The sequence below is a fragment of the Amphiprion ocellaris genome, chromosome 18, assembly GCF_022539595.1.
Source record: "Amphiprion ocellaris isolate individual 3 ecotype Okinawa chromosome 18, ASM2253959v1, whole genome shotgun sequence".
NCBI classification, from domain to species: domain Eukaryota; kingdom Metazoa; phylum Chordata; class Actinopteri; family Pomacentridae; genus Amphiprion; species Amphiprion ocellaris.
In genome coordinates, this window is record NC_072783.1 from 28,725,441 (window position 1) to 28,751,394 (window position 25,954).

A 25,954-nucleotide genomic window follows, 5' to 3' on the forward strand; every position below is an offset into this window, starting at 1 on the left:
TGATCTGAAGCGAATGGCATTCTCTGAATTCATTTTCTGAAGTTTTGTTTGTGCGCAGAAGAGAGGGGAAAGTAATAAGTGTTATTTTGTTTGGACTGATGCTATTATTATTATTACGTAAATCAGCGTCCCTACAAGCAGATAAATATCACTGCAGCGGAACGTTACAATATGCACTTAAAATGATATGTTCCAGAATATTATACAGCTGAATTACACAGCTGCTGTTCAGCTCTTCACACATGCAAAGTTTATATTGCACTGTTAGGCCGTGGAAGCAGGAACAGCAGCTAATTTCAAGCTAGGTTTGACACAGCTGATGGTTGCGGATACTCAACGGGCTTTTATGGAAAAGCAGACAAACAAATTTAAGAGCTGAGTGGCGTTTTTCTCTGCACTGCTCACCTGTTCGTGGGTGACGGGGATGAGTCTGTGTTTGGAGAGCTCTCTCATGACATTCAGGTCCGTCCTCATGTCCAACTTGCAGCCAACCAGCACCACTTTGGCGTTTGGGCAGAACTCCTGCGTCTCACCTTGCCACTGTGTAGCAAATAGACAAAAATATATCAGTTCACAGAGAACAATAGCGTAATTTGCTGCATCTCATTTCAAAACTGTGGACATTGAAGGGATAATTTAGTTACTTTAAAGTGGGATTGTATGAGGTGCTTATCCATGTTTGTTGTATTAGACTGTGTTTGGCAGAAAGCAGTACTGGGATGGAAGCTCAACAATGAACTATTGTGGATGGTGTTTACAGCAAAATGTATTTTAACCACCAAAAAAATCCATATTTCTTTAATCAGTCGCTACATTTAGAATATTTCAACCACTTTACCTCCGACAACCCTTTCTGACAGTTGAATGAAGCTGTTATATCCATCTTTGCTCCCTTCAAAGCCACCAAACTCCATTCACAAGAACAGTAATTTTACCTGGCAGAACACTGGAGTTTCTAGTTAGTTTCAAAGAACCTGAACTATCCCTTTTATATGCAACTCATACGCTCTTCTAAGGAGGCTTTCATAAGATTGTGGAACCTGGCAGGTTGAAATTTGCTAACATTCAGCCTCAAGATAAGACAAGGTGAATCACTGATGATTAATTGATGCATTAAGGCGTGCAGTCACTCCGTTTCATTTCAAACTGCTGCTAAGTCTTCGTGCAGAATAGTCAAGTTCTGTCACACTAAACTGAAGAGGGAAAAAATCTGTTTTCATGAAACTGAACGCACATTTCTATCTAAATTCTAATTTTATAATAGGAGTTCCCTTAATTGGAATGAAGCAGCCTTGTGCAAACGCAGAAAAATGCAGGCACAGTCAACATTTATTAAACTTCTCATACAAGAAGTGAACCAACCTGAGTTGAACTGACGTTCAGTTGAGTTGAAAACAGTCACAAAATTTCACACTACCTGTTTAAAGAGTAATTTAATGCCACTTAAAAATCTTATTGTCTCTCTAGTGATGTGCAATGAATCAAACTTTATTTTTGTAGCAATCTTTGTACAGATTCAAGAGTCCTTGCAGATAACTGGCAAGCTGATAGTAAAGACAATTAAAGAATAATACACAAAAAAATTTCAGAAAGTAATAATAAAACCAAACAGAAAGTAATTACCAGTGTACTAAACCCTTGTGTTGTGAAGTGGACAAGTATTGTAATTGACTCATAATAACATCACCACTATCAACTCTCAAGTACCAAATAAATTGCCATTACATGCTAAATTAGACTCATATTTTTACAGCTGCTGTGTGTCAAAAGAGAAAACAAAGTTGTTTTGTTTTTTGGGAAAGAGTGTTTATACTTCTCAGTGCCATGTAGCATTAAAGATGCAGAATATAAATTGATACCAAACTGCAGATATTGTATTTGGAATGACAGGGGTGAACGTAATCTTGGCAGTGGTGGAATGTAACTAAGTATATACTACATTAAAGTACAAATTCAAGGTTTTTACTTAAGTATTTCCATTTTATTCAACTTTATATTTCTACTCCACATCATAGGCAAATATTGCACTTTTATTCCACTCCGTTTGTCTTAAAAGTTTAGTTACTCTTTACACAACCTTCCTCTCAAATGAAAACCACCCAACGACCCAATGATTTGATTTATGCATGATTTTATTCTAAACTTCAAAATTCCAGCATTCCTCTAACACACAGCTACCTTATGAGAATGCAGTTTATTGGTATAGGAATGTAGTTTGTGGAAACTGGGTTGACAGAGACCATTTTACTGCTTAATGAGTACTTTTACTTTTGATATTTTAAATACATTTTGTTGCAACTGCTTACATACTTTTATTTATGAATGTTTTTGATGCTTTTACTTGTGGAATATTTTCACAGTGGAATAATTACTCTTTTACTTACATAAGTAAAGTGTCTGAATACCTGGAAAATGTCATTTACCCATCTACAACTATTAAGTGCAATTATTTTGTAACGCAAAAACACGTTTCTTTTCAAATTTGACTCCATGCGCTGATTTACGTTTGAAATTAGCAGTGTTAGTGTAAAGTTGCAGTTGAAACTGTTGACCGTGTTGTGCTTTTTTTTTTTTCTTGCTGCCTTAATAACTTTTCAGATATGTAAAATCATGGCTGGAGTATAAACCGCTGTGAATGATGGACTGAACTTTCCGGTTCACATTTAATCTTCTCATCTGTAGCCTGCAGCAACACACCAAACACATCCGTGAGTATTTTTTTGACACTGTGCTTTTGTGCAGCCTTAAATAAGAAACATTGCTATGGTATCCTTTAGGGCCCCGAGGCCACGACTTGCAGCACATTACATCTTTAAATGTTCACTTGACATGACAATCTGGAAAAAAACTGGCCCCAACCAACCACAGAAGGATGGAAGAGAAACAAGAACTAATACACTGTAGCTGCTTTGTGAGCTGCTGCACAATGTTCATGTTCATAAACTGCCGGCTGACAAGAAAAAAAAACAGTCAGACAATACTCATTACAGGCCAGACACATGACTCAAGCTAACACTAAATGCTTTTCCTTCTCTCTGTATCGCTTGGTTCTCTCTGAGACTCCTTTCATTATCTGCTCACACCATGGCAGAGGCAACCACTTTGAGCACCGTTGCTCCATTTGTTCTCCTTTACAAAGAGATCTTTTCTCCTGGATGCCGGCGTCGCTGCTGTTACGGGGCTGCAGCGTGCTGATGTGCAGAGTGAGTTCTGCCTTTCAATAGGCCTCTCTGCCAAACTGTGTGCAACTGGTGAACAGCAGCAATTTAGATGAGTCACAAAGGGCCTGTGGGGAAGAGCGGCGCATTGTCTGTGTTAATGTTAAGTATTGGTAAGCAGCATAAAGCAGCAGAATGCGAGCTGCTGGAGATGAGAGTCTGGGTTTATCGAGGGACAAATATGGAGGTTATTTTTGGTTTGTGTATTTGTTTGTTTGTCTCTTTTTTGTTTTTTTTGATAGCCTCAACTGAGAATTCAGTTCCAGGTAGCTGCACTTTTAAAAATGCACATATCGGAAGCAGTGAGGCTGAAGCTACAACTAAAGAGGTCATGTCCTCTATTATTTAATGGGATTTAAGGGGTATAATGACCTGTTAATGACACTGTGTGATTACACACATTACACATGTTGAGTTGGGATATTTTTAGCCCTGCCAGCAGCTTTGCTCCAGGAAAAGCAATTTGACTCAGTTGGGCAATCCACCTCTTTAGTTCAGGGGCAAATATCTCAACAACCACTGGATGGATCGCCTTGAACTTTGATGACGATGCCCAAAGGATGAACCCAAATGATTTTCTAATGACTCTGGTAACCTGACTTTTCATTAAGACCATCTTTAGATCAAAAAAAAAAAGGCCAACTTTTCAGGCCTTAGCTGTACTTTGTGTTTAGTTAGCAAATGTAAGGGTGAGCATGATTAACATCACACCTGCATGTTGTCATTGTGAGCACGTTAATGTGCTGACGTTAACATTTAGCTCAAAGCAGTGCTGTTCTACAGTGTGAAATAAATGACAGTGTGACTTTAGGGTCATATATGTCTATAAATGGTAATGGTTTTAAGCAGAAATTAAATTAAAATGCAGTCTTTGTCACCAAAATTAAATTTCACTGAAGGCTGTGAAATTACAACCAGCACATAGAAAAATTATCTTACTTGATGCTTAAAATGCCTTGGACAATAGAAATTCTTTCTACATATTGAAGACTGTGGAATATCAATAGAATCTATGCAGCATGAATAGTATCTTTCTACTTATGGACGAATCTGTGCATCATCAAGGTCTTTCTACATGAAGAATACTGTGTGCAGTGCTGTTATTTTCCACATTCAAATGAATCTGTGCAATAGATACATTTCTACACATAGAGGAATCTGTACAATATGAACACTGCAAATTGTCTTATCTTAAATTACATTTATACCAAAAATGTTCATGAGATAAACTTTCTGTACATTTTTTCCTTACTATATTATTAAATTCTATGATTTTTTTTAATATAAGGGGAACAATCTTAATTTTTTAACATATAACAATGATTTTCTGAGATTTTTTTTTTTTTTTTTTTTTTACATGTATAGAAAAGTCTATTTGTAAATTAAACAACCCAACAGTTCCATTTATTTCTATTTATACTACACTATATTATAACATTACTATAATATTTAAACAGTATGTTTTCTGCTCTCTCAAACTGCATAAGGTTTGCATAAGATGACAATAATAATCTCTAATTAAACATATAGCCCCTTATATAAAACTTTGTACCCACAGTATCACTGTAACGAAACCTAAATCTTATCAGTTTTACATTTACGTGAACGTTGACATTCAAACTCTTTCAGTTTTGGACACAAATGAAGCAAACCTTTTCTTCATTACCTCCAATATCATGCATAGACTTTTTTAAAGAGAACATTTGTGAAATAACAGTGTTAGTCTGCAACACATAGAGTGAAAATATCTGTAAATGTATAGTTTTTGCACTTTATTTTAATCAGGATATTTGGCTTTAATTTTCCAGAGTATTTGGCAGCAGTTGCACCCAGTCATTAGATTTTTTATTTTTTTTACAGCGTACATTGAAATAGGGGTTTTAATTCCTGTGCAAAAATGCAGTTATGATCTACAATTATTAACACTGACTGTTTGTCTAACAGGAAGCCTTGCAATTTCACTATAAAGTATTAGTCATAGTAGTAACTGTGTTGTAGATTCACAAGTGTTGACGTATATACACACATGTAGTAATTTAATTAGTAAATTGATGGAAGAAAACTCGGAAACAACATTGACTGTAAATGTACTACAGCTTGACAGTCTTTTTTTTTCTTAAATCCGTGGAAAATGATATGAAATTCCACATATTGCTGTGTGTAAATTTACATTTTCCGTTTGCAATCACAGCATCATCCGGAGCTGTTTGTTTGGTTGCTTCCATTCTGCTTATAATTTTGCACAGTGTCTTGCCTTAACAGTCGCACGATCATGTGTCCAAGCTGAGCATTACACAGCAGCAGCTTTGTTCATCGTTAGCATTTCATTTGCAAAATTTGCTGCTGCTTCAACCAGGCAGGAAAAAGGAAAAAAAAAAAGAAGGAGATAAAGGATTGTTGGCAGGCTGCTAGTCAGAAACTTAGGAAAAACAGAAAGGGTGAGAAAAGGGTGTTGCCAGCAGCAGAGGAGGGGGATGAAGTGTTAAAACTAAGGTGATAGCCGGGTAGAGAGAGTTTGGTGAGAGAGACGCGAGATGGAGAGATTGATGAAGAGATCAGCCGTGAAGAGAACAAAGGATACAAAAAGTAAACAGGGAAATGATAAAGAGTCGAGAGGCATTTTTGCTGAGAAAGAAAAGTCCCTCTTAAAGAAGAATTGGAGGATGCAAAAACCAGTTAGGCACAAGTCTGTCACAAATGGCAGACAAAAAGTGTTACAAACTGCGACGAACACAAAACACAGTGGCACGTTGCCTTAACACTTAAATTAGTTGCTTTTCTTTGCCTCTAGACTTTGAATAAAAACCCCTCGATGTGTCACTTTGGCATCCTGCGCATGCATTGTAGTATCAGTATATTCACCACTATTGCTGAGGTCATTTGATAAGGTCAAAGCTCAAGTTAGCTCTGGAGTAGACCCCCTGTAGGTGTGAGAACTCGCCAACCATGAAAGATAAGTGTTTGGTCTTGTATTGATGATGTCATTGATGAGTGATGGCGCAGGCTGCAGGAATGTCTGCGGCTGAAAGGAGGTCAAACGCCCCAAACACTTCGGATTTCACACATTCACACACTGACAGTGAAAAATTCAGACACTTAAAAACTCATGCCAGCAAATAAAATATTTATTTGTCTCCCAAGCAGATAAAATTACCCAAAAATTAGAAGTAATTTTCTCTTGTTTTTAGAAAATTAAAGCTGTCAGGGACTGGGATTTTTTTTTCCAAGTGCATTTTAACAGAATATTATCCTGCCATATTTGTTTTTGAAAATGTTGTTGCTTGCAGTAATCTCTCAAGTATCTACAGGTCATAATAATGTCTTTATAGCTCTGGTACTCTGTAAGACAACATCCACATTCTGGAGAAAATGCCCTCTTAAGTTAAGCCAAGAACAAATTCTCTATTGCATTTCCATGAACAGTGTTTCCATACTGAGCGTTTCCAGACTGACCTATGGTGTAGGACCAGCAATGGACCTATACACACTATTACCAAGACAAATATAGCATTTTGATTTGGCAAACACATATTTCTCAAGCCTAAAGTAGCTAAAAACGTCTATTCCTAAAGTAGCAATGGAGAAAGGAACTGATCACAGTGTTAAATTAGAGATAAATGGTAATTATCACCTAAATCTGTAGTTCTCCTCGGCTCTACAGAACTTCAGTCAGTTTCAACTCGTTTTCAGCTCATTTTACTGTTTTGGTTCGCGCATCAATGCTTTATTTTGGCCTCAACAGGCAGATATTCGTTCAAGAATCTCAGCATCAAATAGATATAAATAGGAAGTAGCTGGTGAAGATCGTAGAGCATGGTAGAGACCAAAGCCAGAGTTGAAAGGAGAGCGAATATTGGACCTAAATTTGTCAAATGAGCAGAAACATAAGTCCAAATAAATGATAATGTTGCTTCGGAACTGCTAGATGTGCACATTAGAAGGCCTTTTTGCACCATGTGATTCTTCCGTGAAGTGATTTTATTCAGGAATTTATTCCATGACTCCTCAACTCTACCTACATATTGAATTAAGACAGAGTTGAAACTGTCAGAACCTGCCCATTTCCCTCGACCGATAAAAGAGTCAACGTGTACCTTGAAAAATGTCTCAGCCATGTCAGTAAGAGAAAACTTTAAGGATGAAGCATTCACACTTGTGCTAATGTGACACTGACCTTCTTCAGCACACTGTCCAGCGTCTCTGGACGGCTGATGTCGAAGCAGATGAGAACGGCGTCTGAGTCCGGATAAGCCAGCGGCCGCACATTGTCATAGTAGGCTGAACCTGCGGGTGAAAACCACACATGACGTGACCAACAGATTGATTATATGTGATTTAGTTACTTTGCCGAAGAGTGAATGCTTTTTTATCACAAAGCGAGTCACATTTGGTTGTAATAACTATGATTAAATGCAATTATCATGAACTAAGCCACTCTGCAGTTGACTACGAGTGGGTGTGATTCATGAAAACAAACAGAGTGGCCTCGTCCACAACCCCTGGTCTGAGCCCGACCGTCTTCAATAAGCCCAGAGACGGACATGTGACAGTGATATAATGAATGGCTCGCACAAAGCGTCACCTGGTATTTCAGAGGGGCATGTTTTTTAGTCGGGGGCCCAGCCTGAATTGAGTATTGTGACCTGGGCAAGGGGACACATTCCGATCGTGAGAGGACAACATTCCCTCTCCGCTTCCCTCATTGTCTTCAACACTAGGTGCTTTTGTCAACACACACACAGCTTTGGCGACTTAACAAAAAGTGCGTTGGACAGAAAATTCCCATAGAACCTCAGTGAATCTACGTGTCTGCCACACATTTAGCACAAACATAAACACACAAGTTGAAATGTAATCTCCAAATAGCAATTTGTGTTTATTAAGAAATACCGAAGGAGTCTCTTATTTTTCTTTAAAAATGTTTAAGTATTTCAGTTTAAAATAACCAACAATACATTAGCTTAGCTGCACTTAGCGGCTCGTAGTTTCCAGTGGTGTGTATTTGTGGAGAAATTATTCATTTATAAGGAGGTGGGTAAAAGGTGAGCTGATCCTCCTGAACCAATACACAAAACACTAAAATCATGACCACGTTTGAATGAAAAAATCAAATATTTCAACAGTTTGGTTTTTGTTTCCCTCTGAAATATTTGCACAGTACTGACCTTCTAATATGTTCTGAGATTTTATTTCAGCCATGAATAGCCAATTACTGTTTTCCTGGTTCTTTTTCTTAATGTTGAAGGCTTTTATTGAACCCTCTGAACCTGAAAACTTGCAGTCAGGTTTGAAAAACGTGTTTTTTTAAAAAAAAATCACAGAAATGACACAATTTACCAAAGCCAGAAACTATAAAAGTGGAGCACATGATTAAATTGTTACCTTTTTAACAGTCCTTGAACTTTGCATCAGTGACATTCCCTTGGAAAACTGAACTAAATCTAAGCTGCAAATTGTGATATTTTAATTAAAATCACTTTTATTCTACTTTTGTTCGAACTGGAGGCAGTGTTTACACAGCAGATAGGAGGATAAGTATACGTTAACTTAAGTACAATATGCATAGTATGTGCAGCCACTAATGGAAAGAATCATTGGATTTCAAACTTTCAGACAGTCCATGAATGCAACATCTGGGACTATTTGAATGAAACTTAGAAAATCATGAATTTTTTTTTTTTTTTTTAAAAATCACTTTATTCTACATGTTCCATCTAAAATTTCACCAAAAGAAGCATTTCCTCTAACCCAATTCAGGAAAAAGAAAAAATTTGGCGCAACAGTGAACGTAAAAGTACCTCAAGCTGCATTACACGATAGAAATTCTGGGACTTTTTGTCTGAACTGCAGGCTGTTTTCCCGTAGAGCAGAAAGGAGGCAAGTATGGAAACAAAATAGAAATGTAGGTAGTAAAATATGTATGGTATGTAGATGCACGTTGATACGTTTTTCTCCAGTATTGGTAACACCTGTGGGCTCTAATTTTGTTGAAGTGCACAGAAGACATACTGGACTTCTCTTTATCGCTAGCCATGGTTGTGTAGTTTCCATAGATGTGCAAGGGTTTATACTGCAGTGAAAAATGAGCCAGTCACATGAGTCAAAAATGTGTTGCTTTCTGGCACAGCTGTGCAAATGAGTCAAATGCAGAAACTAAATTGTCAATTGCCTCAAACATATAGTACACAATATACAGTTGTAGATAAAGTTGTAAAAAAGGGTTTGTTCCCAGCCTGTCTTGTTTTATCTCCACATTTTAGCATTTAAATTAGGGAGTAAAAGTGCAAATACAGCCGGCAAAAAACATGACAAAAACTTCTTTGTTTTAAAAGTTAGGACCAAGTCATTTCTAATTTTGATTACACAGCACTAACACACCTGCAGGCGAACATACAGGTACAGTATGTGTGCGAGACACGGGCCTAAAAAAGCCGACATATTTACCCTCATTTGTGTTGAGCTGTCAGAATTTGGCCTCAAAGCAAAACGTGTTTGCTCCTTTGTGTTGCTGTGGTCAAAAATGTCAAACTAAAGGCCACAACCATTTTCCCCACGTTGTCTCTTTGACTAATTCCTGCTCCTGGGTTTCGCACATAAAGCACACCCACCTTCCCTTTTGTGTTTTGCAGAAGCAGATTAAAGCCTTAACATCCACAGAAAATGAGGATGATTAACTGAATAAAAGGCGAGGAAACAAAGGGAGAGTGGAAATGCATGTGACAGTCCCCATAAAGCGCCTATAGGGGCTCCTCAGACTCAAACAGCCGCCGGCATCAGTGAACCGACTCAAACAGCTGTAGCTCAGCTTCACACCGTCGGCTTCACCTCCGCATCAGACGGCAGCTGTGATCACAGTTGAAAAGTTGCCGTCTTCGAAATCTCCACTTGAGTTGTTCCTCTACATTTTTTTTTACATTTCTTCTCTGACAGCGTTCTCTTCTTTTTGTACCAGTGCCAGACATATGGGTCAGAAAAGAATAATAGCGAGAAGACCACGAGATCCGAGCCACGCAAACTTAAATTTACTGTATGAAATACTGCCGGCCCCAGTAGGTTGAAGACGCTGTAAAAGAAGTCATTTCCAGAGCTGCTTAGCCAGCACTTTTGCCAGTGCACCAGGTCTATATAGGCTACAGCTATGCAGAGTAATGCCTTTTATGCAGGTACTATCATTAGAACTCGTGCAGACCATTGCAAAATAGCAAAGGATGTGTTTTCCTACACATCTTAAGTTACTACTTGTACATAAAGACAACAAACATAACATGTCAGCTGACTGTTTTCACTTCTGGCTCATTTGTGCACCAGAATGTCTCCAAAAGGGTGGAAATCAGCAAACACTGGCTGCATCAGTGTATATAAAGCTGAAATATTGCCGTTGAGTGTTTGACAGAACTGACATAATAACTGTGTTAGTTTTTGACAGTGTTTATTATGCGGCTGTTATTATCCTGCTGTAAACTGTCACACGCTCTACGTATCTCCTCTTAACTTTCAAGTATCACTTTAAGGCCGTAATGACAGCTAAAGTGCCTCTGAGTCTTCTTGGAAGTTTCTGCATTCCCTAACCCTTGATGTGAAACGTGATGAATGCGCTTCGTACCTTATAGAACTGGTTTTAAAAAAAAATGGTGAAACCTGCATTGTTTACATCCTTTTTCACCAACCAGCAGTCTTCTTATTCTTCTTATTTTTGGCACTTTACAAAAAGCTGTAGATCTGTGGAATATTTTAAATAATTTGGAGGACACAACACACATGAAGCAAAGACCCAAAAACATCACTCTGTAGTGCTACTTGCGGTCCACTTTTTAAAAAAAATTGAAATAAACACTGTTTCATTGTCGGAATTAATGTTAAAGAATGGAAGGAGAGTAATTTTTTTCTTAGAATTGTTATAAAATAAAGAATCTTTATGCATTTTGTCGGGAGAAAAGGCAGGAAAATAACTTCAATTGTATATATTTTGTTCAGTTTATATTGTATATAAAGTCTTATATTGGCATAATTAGTTTTTTCCCAATACAAGTACTAAAAAAGAGCACTGCAGAATGCAGGATGATAACATAATACAACTCCACTGTGTAATTTTAAAAAGCCATTTTACATAACTTTCCACTCTTCTACTTTATTTCAAGCGGAAATATTGGAAATGCAAATTCCACTTTCTCCATTATAAAAGTTACAGCAACTAGACTGGTAAATTAGGTCAGAAATGTTTCCAAAAACTTAAAAACTGACAAGAACAGTCTGAGGCGTTGATCCCACCGTCCATCAAGGGGAATTTCAAAGACAAGTGACTAGAGATCAGTCCAGTCAACAGTGTTATCTAATGTATATGTGTAGAACTGCTTCGTCCACCCATTAAGACAACAGGAGCCGTTTATTTAACAGCCTGTCTGTCGCGTTCAGGTGATTGTTTTACTCCGGTGTGTTCAGTTACTCCTTCAGCAGTTTTTACATTGTTTATTGTTCTGCCAAGTCCTTCGTTCAGTCGGCCTGCTCCTGCCAGAATAAATAGACATGAGGACTCTCATGAGAGTCAAATCTCTGTGAATCCTCCTCTTTCTTTCATCTTTCTTTCAGCGCCTCCGTAAACAGATGCCTGCCAAAAAAATCACCTTTAAATAAAATACTTATTAAATTAGGCTGTCGGCGGTGTCGGATCTGTGTCATCAAGCATCCTGACAGCATATAGGACATTGTACAGATGCTACAGATGTTTTTTTAAAGGTTGCTTCATATAGATGTAATAGGACTCGTTGTAAAGTGCTTGTTAGCTTTTCTCCTGAAAGTTGAACGAGCAAAAGAGATTGAAAAGGCTGACTCAAAGTCACATTTGCGTGATAATATTGGAAAAGACTGAGAGCAGCAGCTGTATCCGAAGTACAAAAACATGCCAACCAGCTCACTAATTTACACATCAATGAGCACGTTTTTTTGTTTGATTAGTTCACAAACTGTAAGTGCGATCGTGAAGTTTAGATTCTGTTCCTGTTGTATACAGCAGGTGCGAAATAGCAACTCTTGTGAGTCAGAGTTTCACATGAAGTCACACAATCAACATCAGGACATGGGGAGTTTTGTGAGTCATCACCTGGAAAATAATAGTCATGCTCCGAACAACATGTATTGAATCACAACCTCATGGTGGCATTTGCTTTTCTCTGAAGAAGAGCATTTATGCCGTGAGGTAGTAATTTAATCGATATTCTTGAGAGTGTTTGCACATGGGGACTATATTTTTCCAGATGATTTTTGATCAGCATCCAGGACACTCCACATGAATGTGCATACTTGTTGTATTTTTTATTTTCTTTTTGCAATTGTTTTTTTGTGACCACTTGCTTTAACCTGCGACTGATCAACATGCCCAGTATGACCCAACCTTCATGTGGAGGATCCTCACTGCTGACAACTTCTATGCCTACGATCTGAGACCAAATATCAGTGTTCACAGTAGAAGAGCACACAGTCTGGAGAAACCTCGACAGGTCAGGAGCACCAAGAATAAGCTTGTAGTTTCCTTCGACATTAATAGGGTTGTGAATTCAATTCACATTCACTGTAATGAAAGTGTACTTCAAATGTAGAAAATAAGGAAATCACTCCTGCTTCCAAATGAATCCAGCTTCACTCTTCCTCATAAAACTTGCATTAGAATAATCGGGGATAATGGTGATGCTTATTTGACTCATCAACAGAGGAACTAATTCTCGCTGACAAACACACAGCGAGTCTGCAACCCTCAAGGCTCCATGATGTCAACTAATCCATGTTCGGCGCTGGAGAAGCAGCTAATGTGTATTGATCTGTGAGCTTTTCTGACCCTCCCTCGAGCCTGTAGCATGATGCCCCTCATGGGAAGATTCCTGCTGTTGTTGCAGGATCAACCCATCTGTCTTCTGTCTAAAACCCTCTGATCAAACTCATAAAACACACACACGACACGACTGGAATACCGCGAGCGTTCAGTTATCTCAAAGGACAGTGTCAGTGTCATTTAAAGCTTTTATGTCAGAGCTTCCGTCGATCATACGGAATTAGATTTGGGCTGGTGTTTATCCATATTCGCAGCAAAATACAGTCAGCAGAGGCAGCTGGAAATGGAAACATCCAACCAAAATGTAGCTTCTACGAGTGAAAAAGCTCTCGAATGTAAATAATACACAAGGATGTGCTTCACTTAGAAGGAAACAATGAAACGTCAGTGTGTTTCAGATGTGTGGCTGCTATATAACAGCAGTCAGGGAAGCAGCAACACCAAACTGTGACTCCGCATGTGGTTGTCACTGATTTTGATGTCTGATGCTCACAAAACGCTGTTTCCCTTTTTCTCTCTTCTGTTATCTGTATCTGGTTAACATTTTCTGACCACGTCCTTTTGTGATTTTATGTAATCCACTTGTGTGCCACTTTTGACTGATGTCGCTGATAGGTTCAGTGGCTGTTTAGCGGTGTTTGTCCTTGCTAAAACCCTGCTATGTTGTTGAGAGGATGTGTTTTTGGAGAGTTTCTTACAATAATGTGATACATGCAGCCAAATTCAACCGTGAGCGCAGAGAAGCAGGTACATAAACCACCTCAGAGGGCACAACACAGGTCCTTTGGCTAGTTATTTTTTTAATTGTGCACCTGAAAAAGCATCCTCAAATGTAGTCAGTAACAGCTGCTGAACTGCCAAAATCATCAACAGTGGGCTTCACGGATAATAGACACTTATTTTGAAATGCAACAACTCTCAAAATCGCACCAGAGGGAGATTTGAAAAACTCCAAGTAATCAAAATGGTAAATTACAGAGGAAAAAACAATGTTTGAGTGACACTGATGTTATTGAACCTGTTCTACAAATTCTCAGCTGCAACTCTGCCAAATTTGATGCCACACAAATGAAGCACAAACACGCTACATCCATTCTATTCACAGTGATAGCAGGCGGACTCTTCAATGGATGTGCCGCTTGGCAACCTTGGAAAAAAGGCACCAGTTGTTTTTGTGTAACAGGTGCAATCTGGATCCCGCTGCAATCTTCTCCAAGCTAGAACTGGTTAAGTGAGATTCTTCAATGCACTTAAAAAACACGTGCGGTTAACTGCAAGTGATGCACTTACAACTAATTGCAACATTTGAGTCAGATGTCATCGCATGTCATACCAACCGAAGATGTACAAAAAGTGCCTTAGGCAGGATGCACCGATCTAGAAAGCAGATGTTAGACTCCAGCGAATCAGTTTTCAAGAGCTTAAAGCCACATATGCAAATCTTTTATCTTGTCTGACCATGAAAACTCAGTTTCCAGTCATATAAGACAAGAAAAAGCAGCAGATGTTTACACTGGGGACGCTGGAACTGGAAATCTTGTGGCATTTTTCCCTTGAAAAGCATTTTAATTAAATAATCATCCATAACAGCAATAGATGCCAAATAATTTACTCATAATTGAGGAATCAATTAATTGACTAATCAGTTTCGCTCTGTTGGATAGTTGACGTGTGTCCTGACAAACTGCTGCATGTCATCATTGGCTGACGTAGGAGTCGCATAGAAACAAGTGAGTGTTTTGCCGTGCGTCATATGTTGCAAGTGTGTGTTGTTCTTAACAGAAATGTGAATCTTATGGCAGGTTTCAGTGGATTCTGCATCCTCTGATTCTCGTGTAATTATGCTGAGAGTAGCTACAACAACACGTCTAAACAGATGTCCAACTAAAAACATCAGCTGAGATGTCTAGATGTTTTTTTTAGCTCGTCACACTAGAGATAATCCAGACAGACACAGTCAGAGAAACTAAGCAGTTTACTGATATGTCCAAAATATTAATCATTACACTTATTGTTATAGAGATAAATGTCAGGTAGCTTCATGAATGACTAGTTTTATTTTTGTGTCTGCAGCGATTCATCACTACACATCATCAAGGGTGTTACGCAGAATAAAAAAAAAGATATTTATATATTTTTTGATGATTTTCAGATTCTCACATCTGCAGCAACATTAATAAATCACACACATCCTATACTGTATATTTACATTTAAAAGAGTAATCAGAATGAGTAGTATTTAGATTCAATTTTGCTCTTTTCTTGACTTTTCAAATAGTTTAAGATTAAAAAAAAAAAAATATATATATATATATATATATATATATATATATATATATACATAAATTTCATTATAAATTATTTTACATTTTTTCTATATTTTTGAAATGCATAAAAATATCATAGAAAATGGGCTTTAAATGTACATGTCCAATGCTAAATAATATTAAAATCTGTAGCTTTGAACTACAAAATTTACATTTTCAAGGAAGTAGAATTTTTTTTAGCATAAAAAAGACATTCTCAAATTTAGCACCTTTTTTCATCAATATTTCCTTTTAATTCAACAGATGAAGCTGTTGAATTTAAGTTTTAATACTGTAAATAGACACAATCAGTGACAGTTAACAGAAAAATATACTGATTCTGAAATTTTGCATAGATGTGTTTGATAAATGAGGAATATCCTGAATATTTACAGATGTTTTCACAACAAAAATGCTGAATTGATGTGTTTTTAAATTAGTGTAGATATGTCTATAAGCATCAATAATACAGTTTTTATCATTATGTACATCAACTATAATTCTGTCCTTTTAGCTGATTTTGTTATTTTGACACATGTAAATATCTTTTATTAAGCCTTTTAAATATGTCACACACACAAGAAAAACATGATTTCACGCAAAATTAAGACTACAAATTTATTTTAAATATGGAAATGCTTTTAAAATTTCATAAGATGTTTTGGTGCCCTAGTTGCCAGACCTTTTTTTTTCCCTTGTAAAGCATAACCTATTTAAATCTTTAATGGTACATCAGGATATTTTAGGGTTTTGTTGAGCCAAACAGAGTAGGAAGAATAGAAAATCATATTATTCAGTGTTGAGTAAGCACCGGCAGCAACTCAACTTAAAAATAAACTCAAATAACCAGAATAAAGCTGAGAAAAAACAGTATATTGCAGTAAATGTCACTATACACATACCAACCAGTGGCAAAAACAAAACATTAAAGCATCCTAACATTCTCCAATGCCACCAGATTAGCTTCAGTTCTCTACAGGAAAAGACTTTGCCTCATTTGTTCTTTTATCTTGTCACTTGTCGTGTGTTTGAGATAAGATCTCTTGTGTTTTGTATGGAAGCATCTGCATTTGTTATGATTCTGCACTCATTTATTCTGTTTCTCTTTTTGTTATTGGATTTGTCAGCCATCTGTATTTTAAATTAGAGAAACAGCTTTTTATGACGCAGAATTCCTTGATGAGCAACATGTAATGAGCCCCACCAGGCAGGTTTCTTAATTATGAAATGAAGGTGAGGCATATTATCTCTTCTATGTTAAATATGCTAAATCTTGTTAGGGATTTTTTTTCTTCAATGCTCCAGAGATATCTCCCCTTTTTTTTTTAATCATTTTTGTCTGAACTGCTAAAAAACTAATTATTAAAAATGCGCCGCTGTATTTTCAGAAATGTCTCTGGTTAGTCAAGCTCAAAGCTGTAAAGTGACTGATAAGAGACAATCAGACTCCTTGTATCTTTCAGCATTCATCATGCTGCATGATTCACAGGAAACGCACACACACACCTTGAGATGTTTGCACAGAAAATCATTATTAATCCTCTCTTATGACACTTTTGTCAGCCGGCTTCCATCACAGCACAGCAATGTTCATTAATATTAAAATCCTGTTTGTCCTCATCATGCCCTTCTCGAGAAATACTGCCTTTTTGGGGTCTAAATTCCTGAAATGCGTCCAGAGTGGAAACAGCAGTAAAATTAAATGCTATTGATTAATGCATTTCGCCGCCACCACCTGAATGTGTAAATAACGCCACCCACGGAGATTAAGCTTCGCTATTGCACACTGAGTGAACTGTACAGACAATATGGAATCAGACTGCACCGTCAGATGATTATCAGAGAGTAATAGAGTCCTCGCTGTCTTACTGCTGCTAATCACTGCATTAATACACACTTAGAGACGCCCAGCAGAGCAGACAATGAGCTGCTCAGCCTCTGATGTCAAACTTAATATCATTTTAACATAAAGGTGCTATTTCTGATACTGTATTATTCTTCCTTCTTTCATTTTGTCGGCCACTTCAGCAAAAATGGGTTTCTTATGCATGTTTAGTTGTTAAATTCACTTAGTAGCTTAGATTTTTATTACAGTTTCACTGTGAGGTTACTTGATTGATAGTCAGGAGTGAAGTCTCAGTAGAACAAAACAAAACTACAACAATGGTGGCCTGCGTTCTCTCAAATCTGAGCAAATAATACCAAAATGTATTATCTGGGTGGTCATTATGGGATTGTTACGAGCCTGTGTTACAAAGTCATCATATGAAGTTAGAAAACTAAGCTTCTGCCAGACAGTAAGGCTCTAAGATAGCAGTCAGTTGCATTGTGGGTAATGTAGGCTCCACTGTGTTAAAGACTGACAATCTGAATCTTATGGCCGAATCTCTGGAATATCCCTTTATTAGGTCTTTAAATGACCTATTGGTGAAGGATTCTGCATCTTTTGTGAATTTTAGTGCATCAAAATTCAGCCTGGAAGAAAAAAAAAATCAAATCAAGCTCTATTCATGAGCAGATGGAGTTCGCTCAGTTTCCGTGGAGATGGTTCACACGCAAAGGTCAACGGGCGACCTTTGAGTGGAACTTTGGTCATGCGATGACAGGTGGTCATACATGTAGAGGGGATGATGGCAGCTGAGCTCATCGCCATGACAACTCTATGAACTCCATCCGCTGAGTGGTTATTAGGAAGACGAATGTTGTATTTTCAAGACCAAATGGGTTTATATTGAATTAAATTCTTCGTATTTAAGAGAACTGTCATTTCTATCGTGTTTCATGATTATAGATAAAACATGCCGTAGTATTTTTATAGTGTGATTGTGGTTAAATTGGCTGTTGGACAAAACATGCACGAAATCTATTACTTTCAGTGACGCACTATTGATTTATTTCAAAGCTAAGTGCAATTTCTGGTGAAATTAAACAATGTAGGGTGAGAATAATCCATTTAAGGTGCCATAAATCACAGATTTGTGGAGTACATTTGTTGCCGTGCTTACTTCTCGACTTGAATACCAAACAATAGCCCGAAAAGCAGCGTGGAGGACTGATGCTGCTGGCAGTCACATCAAGAGGCAAAGAGTTTTTGCACAAAGTGTTTGTCACCAGATTTAGACTTTCTGTACCACACAGAAGGTGCAGTGTTGGATATACAGGTTGTCTCACTTTGATGAAGCCAAGTGGACGAGTCTTTATTGAAAACTTGACTCAGTTTAAACAGATTACTAGAGTCTGACTTAAGTGTTTCTTTTAAAGTGTGCCAAGGCTGAATTTCACTGAAAAAGTCTACGTGATGTTCTGGCATATTTCTTACTCAGTAGGCACAGAGGGAGAGCGCTGCCAGTGAGCGTGGTTTTGCCTGGAATCAGCAGTAATCCTGCAGGAGTCCTTAAAATTAATGACACAGGGAACAGACTGGCATCTGGGCATCTCCCCTTCACATTAAACCTCGCGGCTCCTGTTGTCAACTTCAGCTACAGCCTTATGTTCCTCCGTTCAGCCCCCGATTCTGGCTCCGAAGCCAGAGAAAAGAAATGAACCTCTGATATATATGCTGTTTAGTGCAAGCAAACACTTTGTCCTGCTGCTCCCACACCTTAGGGTTTCAAATGTCCCGCAGCCATAAGAGAAGAAAGAAAGATCAAAAAATACCATCAAAAAAGTGAAATGCAGAGTTAAAGCACAGTATATTTGAAGCCGTCTGCATGTGTGTTACCCACAGATTTACACTCATGATCCAGCCACTGAGTTAAAACTACTTCTAAGGCAATTTCACTTCAGTTAGGGTCAATATAGTACAGAAGCACAAGTTTGTTTACCTTGGAGCTTACATGAGGACAATTTCTGAAAATGTTGCTGTCACTAATTTCTTGTTCAAAATTAAACTTTAGAAACATTTTGTGCTTGAAAGTACATAAATGTTTCCAAAGTTTAATGTGTCATACTACTTAAAAAGTCAGCGATGCAACACTTAGTTGCTTCATCAACTGACTGAAAATTAACTGAGGACTATTCTGACAGTCAAGTAATTGTTTAAGTCATTTATTAAACAGAAATGATTCTCCCATTGAAGCTTCTCAAATGTGAAAAGATGCTACTTTCCCATGTCTTACAGTAAATAATATTTAGTGAGCTTTTGGACTGTTTTAGATAGTTTTTGATGCAATATGCACCAAATAATCTGCCATGTGAAACCAAAGTCCACTGCCAGGTTTGTGAGGTTTGTCTTTAAAAAAATACATCATTTATCAGAGCCAGAAACTGTAAAACTGAGAGAATTTTCAATTTTCTGATGGTATTCAACTACTCATCTGTGACTTGACATTCCATCAAGATACTTCAACAAATCTATGCTGAAAATTGTGGTATTTCATCTAAATATGTCAAAAATAAATAGTTTGCTCCAATCAGATTCAGTTTTTTTTATTTTAAAAAAAAAAACTAATTTTAAAAACTTTTGGGACTTTTCTGTTGAACTGCAGGCAGTGTTAACACAGAGTTTAGGAAACAAGTATGCACATAAATTAGAAATGTAACTAGTAAAATACCAATGCAATCTAGAGTCTTCATTTTTTCCAACACTGGTAAAAATGAAGACACTTGGAAAATCATTGTACATATTCCAGGTTTCTTCACTGTTTGAAAATAAATAATCAAAAAAAAATGACATTTTCGCTTTTGCTTTGTATGTGATTTCTAGCATTTTAACTTTGTTGTACTTCACAGAAGACACTTTGAATTCTTTATACTTTGGTGTGGAACTTTATATTCCAGTGAAATATGAATCCACTGTGAGTGAAAATGTGACAGGAGCAAAAAAAATTCCAAGAATCTGCTTGGGGTTCAGATGGTTAAACCTCGTTTAAAAAAAAAATCACTTTAAATGAACACACACTGACACTCGAGGCCTTCAGATGGCGTTGTACATGACACCATTTGGACAGCATTTCATGTCACTTTAATTTACTGTTTATTAGATTTTTGTGTTCCCAGCATCTGTGTTATGTAACATTATTAATCCTCTTCCTGCCTGTGACATGCTTGGCATCAGTGAACACGTTCCTAACGTGGCAAAGTATTTAGGTGATTTATTATAGCAAAGAAAATCTAGAAACACAAAACCGGGAAGCCCGAGTGCTTGTATAGTAATTACAGTATATCAAAGTGCAGCAGAAACAGGGTCAGCAGCATCCAGCACCTCCTGCATCGACGATAATGGCTGAGGTGTTGGGGGTTGAACTGAGTGGTCGTAGCTACGTCTTGCATTATATATAAGGGATAGAGAGGGTCTTAAGTGGATGGATGGACCCCTGGAGTGGCCTCTGTGTGTTTGTGTGACTAAACAAAGTGCACTGAGAAATCTAATTACATTTTTTTCAGCCACATAATGCAACAAATACTTCACTTTGCCATGAATGTTAGCAGTTGTGGTGTTGGTTTAAATGGAAAGCAGGTGGGCTACGAAAAAAATTCTTTGAGTTTGTTGTGTTTGTCCTTTGCTGCTCTTTCTAATCCCTTTTTTAAACAGGTTTTACCAGTTTGGGGCGACTTTCATTTCCCTTTAATTCCAGTTTATTCCCTTAATAGTCTTTCATTTACTCAGTCAGGATTTTTCCTAATCTTCCAATTTCCCAAGATTTGTAAATCTTGCAAAACCCACCACTACCTCTAAGTCTAGTGCAAGTGGATTTCTAATCAAACCGTTTTTCTGTATATACTGTGTTTCTGATTAGCTTCAGAGCAAATGGAATTCACTTTTTTATTTTGCAGTTTACCAGATTCATATAAAGTCACATTAAAATGCTCGTTTTAGTGAGATTTTTAGGGAGGTTTCTGCAACGTATCAGGTTAAAAAAAAAAAGGTACATCTAGAAAACACTAATGCCACTAATGTATTAAACTGACAGGTGTTTCTCTGACTTTGTTCTCCACATTTATATCAACGAGGACAATCTAAAACCTCTATATGCTGCAGGGAGCAGTTCAATGGCACCACAATCTACAGCCTCCAAAATTTAGCATGCACTTGAAACAAAAATGAGCAGACACTAGAAAATGCAACACCAAAAAGAAGCACATCTTATTAGGTTTAAGTCTGCATTGCTGGTGGTAAATTTAAGAATAATACTGAAACGGGAAAATCTAGGGCGGAAAAAATACAGTATTTGTAGCACCAAAAACAAACAGAGTACTTTACTGAGTTTTGCATTACCGGCAGTAAATTTGAGAATATTAATGAAATGAAAAACAGAAAAAAAGTACAGTTGCAGTCTATAGAACTGGCTCAGTGAGTTCTTACTTACAAAGGAGCAAACAGCAGAATGTTCCCCAACAAAATGATGCTGCACAACAGTTGCTGACATGTAATTAACAATGAGAGAGAGAGAGCTGCTGCAACTAACATGCTGTACATTTTGTATACAGTTTGCACATGTATATGTAGATATCAGTGTGCACGTGTTATATTTCAGTGTTTCTAAAAACAGTTTTACTTTTTCTGCCACAATCTAAAAGTCACAAGTTAAATAACACAGCTAATAAATGCAGGATAGCTTGAATTCCACCAGTAAGCACTAAAACAACAGCAAATAAATGTTCTCTCGTGGCAAAGTCACATCTAAAAGTTCATGTTCATTCAGACTTGGTGTCTCTTAGACCAGACTGCTCAGTTACACATGCACCAGTGGCTGAGAGACAGACCAGGCGTCCCCTGAGAGCCGGAGTGGAGATGCATCTAGGCCATTGATTTTCAATGTACCCTTGGTCTTCTAATGGGCTGCATGAGCAGAGGAAAATCAGAGCAGGTTGGCTGGAGCACAGACTCGCGCCACGAACGCCTACTGACACTCATCTAGCCCTCGCTCGGCATATTTTCTCCCATACACGACTGCGCTTTGACTCCCCTCCATCTCGTCCTATTTTTACATTTTCGCACTTGTGTAATCTCTCGCAGCACTTACTCACACCCTTACTCACACGCAAACACACACAAACGCCTGCACATGTTTAGCAGGAAAACAGCACTTGGACTAAAAACCCAGTTCCCCGCTATCTGCGCTTCGATCCAAAAAGCCTCGGAAAGGCTTTGACACACTGAGCTATTTCCTCGGCTCCTTTCTGTCATGGAGTCACTGTCGCTCAAAAACTTCATGAATTTTTGGCGCATGACTGTTGGTCGCAGCCGAGTCATTAATGTCTTCACTTGTGCACCGAGAAGCACAGAATTTTTAGTTTTTTACAAAATCTGGCTAAAATAAAATATGTCGAATAAAGTGATTTTTAAGAAGTATAGATGTGGTTAATTTTCCTGATGGAGCTGCATGTATCAGATGATGTATTCAAGATCATAATTCAATTATTCTTTGTGTTTTAACAGTCTGATAAATTGGTGTAATTTTGGCAAATTTAACAGCATGCTTTTCACACCAGCTGGTGCGTTAAAGAAGCAGCTAAAATGTCAAATATCTGCATTGGATTCTGTTTGGCTACACCTATAGTGATAAGTGATAAATGCCGGTGGGTTTTTGAACCTCACTTTGCAGAGTTTTTAACAGTGTCTCCTGTGTGACGCCATCATTCTTACAGTCCCTTTGCTTTTATGAATGTTGTCCTTCTTCAGAACAATAAATTAGTTGCTTTTCCTTTAGACTTCCGCTGTTTTAAAGTCTTACACACAAACACACACATCCCTTCACACTTAGCAGAAAGTCGTAGAGATTTAGTAGTAAAACAGCACTTGGACTAAAAACCCAGTTCCCCGCTATCTGCACTTCAATCCAAAAAGCCTCGCTTCAACACACTGAGCTATTTTCTCGACTCCTTTGCTGTCATGGAGCCAGGGCCACTCACTTGCGCAGATGCTCGCTCAGAGCACATCTGGATAGTGCTTTCAAGCAGCCAACATGTAATTGGGGTCATAAAAGCTGCTCATGAATGAATGATGGATTGTTAAGGCAATCTCTCCTGCAGACTTTGCTGACCTGGGATGAAAGGATGGATGGAAAGGATTCAACAGGGGCTTAAAAGGACGTATAGTGCAGCGATATTGGTACAGTAGTGAGAGTGAAAGCAAACAAACATCCGTCAACATGTTGGGACATGTACTTATTAGCCCTCAGAGAAGTATCACACTTAATTGAGGTTAACTGCTACTGAACTGGAAAGACTTTAAAGCAGAAAACCTTGTTGCCTTCCTTCGTAGGTGTGACTCTGCAGGTTGAGCCAGTTGTTTTATTGACTCTTACCTCACACTTTCACATACTCACCTGTTTTGAAAGCTTGTTTTCGAGGCCGGAGTGTTCTCCAGGCATAAATGTGATTTCTGTCGTCAGCCACCCACTGAGAAAACCATCTCATAATTCAACTAATTTCCTTGCAGCAAACAGTAAAACAAACCGACAACAAAAAGTTTCCAAACCATTTGGAATCGTGCAACTACAATTAAAATGTGAATTATGTTGCTGAAAGCAGCTTAATTAAGAATAGTTCTTAGCAATTATAGATTTTTTTGGCTACTTGGGGACAGCATGAACCAGCTCATATGGCAAACAGCTGCTTATTTACACTTCAGGCTGACATTAGTGTTTATCTGGAGCCCGATATCAACTTTCCTTTTAGCAGTGTTTTGATTTCTGTCGCTTCCTGAGGAGAACATCTGGCTCTTTAGCTGCGAGATGCTCCATTAGGTTCACCAGCAAGTCGCTAACTGTGTCTGTCTGTCATTTGGTGCGGAGCAGGTAGTGTGCAGCAGGTTTTAGAGATTTTTGTCTCTGAAAACAGCTGCCTGTTGTAGCTGAAAATGATGAGAGTGATGACACCGAAACGAAAGAAAAGCTACAGTCCAGACACGGATGTTACTGATACTGAAAACAATGGTGACTGATTTTATTAACTAGATTTTTGATTTATTTGTTTCTATAATTGACTCCTTTCTGGTCTGTCTAAACACAGCTTGCAGTTCAGCCGAGTACATCTGAAAAATCCCTGAATTTTTGTCACTTGACTGGTAGTTGCAGCTGAGTCAAAATGGTTTCACCTCTGCATCGAGAAACGTGTATTTTTTTGCTTTTTACAGAATCTGTTAGAGCAGTTTTAAAAATGAAATATGTAGAATTCAGTTATTTTGAAGAAATATCACCATTGCAAGTCTCAGATGACACATTCCAGGTCTGTTGGAAAGATCATTATTCAGTGACTCTTTGTGTTTTTACAGTTTCTGGCACTGATAAATTGGTGTAATTTTGGCAAATTTTGAAAGACAGCATGCTTTTCATGGGTTTGAGGGGGTTAAAGTGGCAGCTGTAATGTCAAAGATGTGCATTTGATTCTGTTTGACTACACCTATGGTGAAAAGCAGTAACTGCAGGTCTGTTTCTGAACCTTATTTTCACTGAGATTCGAACAGTGTCCCTGTTTGACATCGTCATTCTTACAGTCCCTTTGCTTTTTTGAATACAGTCCCTCTTCTGAATGTCAAATTAGTTGCTTTTCCTTTGGGGTTTGACTGTTTTTGAAGTCTTTATTTGTTCAGCCATGGCAACATTTACATGCTTCTACGTGTTGATATAATTTAATCAGTGGGTCACAGGCTAAATCACTATTGGGTTATATTAGCTAATGATAGATAATGACTTCATAGGCATATATTTAAATGAGAATCTAGTTTCTCAGTGCTTTACTTCATACACTCACACCTCACAGTCTGGCTTCCTTGTTCAACACTGTAAATATGCTCAGTGCTTTTCCACTTGTGCAACTGTGCTTCAACCAAAACCCTTGTCACACCAGCTCTACTGTATACATTAATGCTTGACATACACACTACCAGTCAAAAGTTTGGACAAACCTTCTCTTATAATTGAATGAAAATGTGGCCAAACTTTGTCTGGCAGTGTACCTCCTCATAAAGTTAGAAGGTGAACCAGGACAAAGTCTGATTTAGTTTTAATATTTTAACGGGATGCCTTATAATTACCTCGGATTTGTAGGAAAAAATGTTTTTAGGGCATATTCATAATTAGCAACGGGCGATTAGCTAAGAATGTAAAGGTTGCCCCTGGAGTCTGTGTATTAATCTAATTTATGACCTTTTCTAGCCTTACATCGCAAAATTGGTTGATAATTGACTTGCACAGATGCTTGGGAACATTGAATTCCTTTGGGCTCAAGAGAAAACAGTTTTCACTCTGACACAGAGCCACAAAGGGCAATCAATGCAGCAAAAGAGCTGCTGGGTTAAAAAATAAAATAAAAGTCACACTACGAGACCTGAGAGAACTACAGGAACACAGTTCATTATCTCACACATACTTGTGGCTGTAGATCATTTGTTGCGGTGTTGCAGGATGTTCAGCAGCAGATCAATCAACGGCGCGGTTAGACCAAGTCTTTTGTTTTTGTCGCAGCACATGAAGACAGATTACAGTGAGCCGCGTGCGCTGTAAGGACTGCCAGGATGCACCAACGACAGGAGTATGGGATTTTACGGAGGAAATGGGAAAAAGATTGAGTGAGAAGTGAGGGAGAGACATAAAGACGAATAGAGAGACAGACAAAGAAAACGCAAGGTAAGCTAATCAAGTGCAAGAGTGCTGAGAGGGCAG

The 25,954-nt window shown here is 37.9% G+C and overlaps 1 protein-coding gene across 1 annotated transcript in view; it reads right to left on the reverse strand.

Annotated features, from left to right (window-relative positions):
• Positions 1 to 25,954, reverse strand: part of LOC111567299 (rho-related GTP-binding protein RhoN-like) — a 40,094-nt gene that overhangs the window by 4,857 nt on the left and 9,283 nt on the right. The window contains exons 3-4 of the mRNA XM_023268307.3: positions 7,393 to 7,502; positions 406 to 540 (exon numbers count right to left, since the gene is read on the reverse strand). Of these exons, the coding sequence (XP_023124075.1) occupies positions 406 to 540; positions 7,393 to 7,502 (245 nt within the window). The remainder of the gene's footprint in view (positions 1 to 405; positions 541 to 7,392; positions 7,503 to 25,954) is intronic.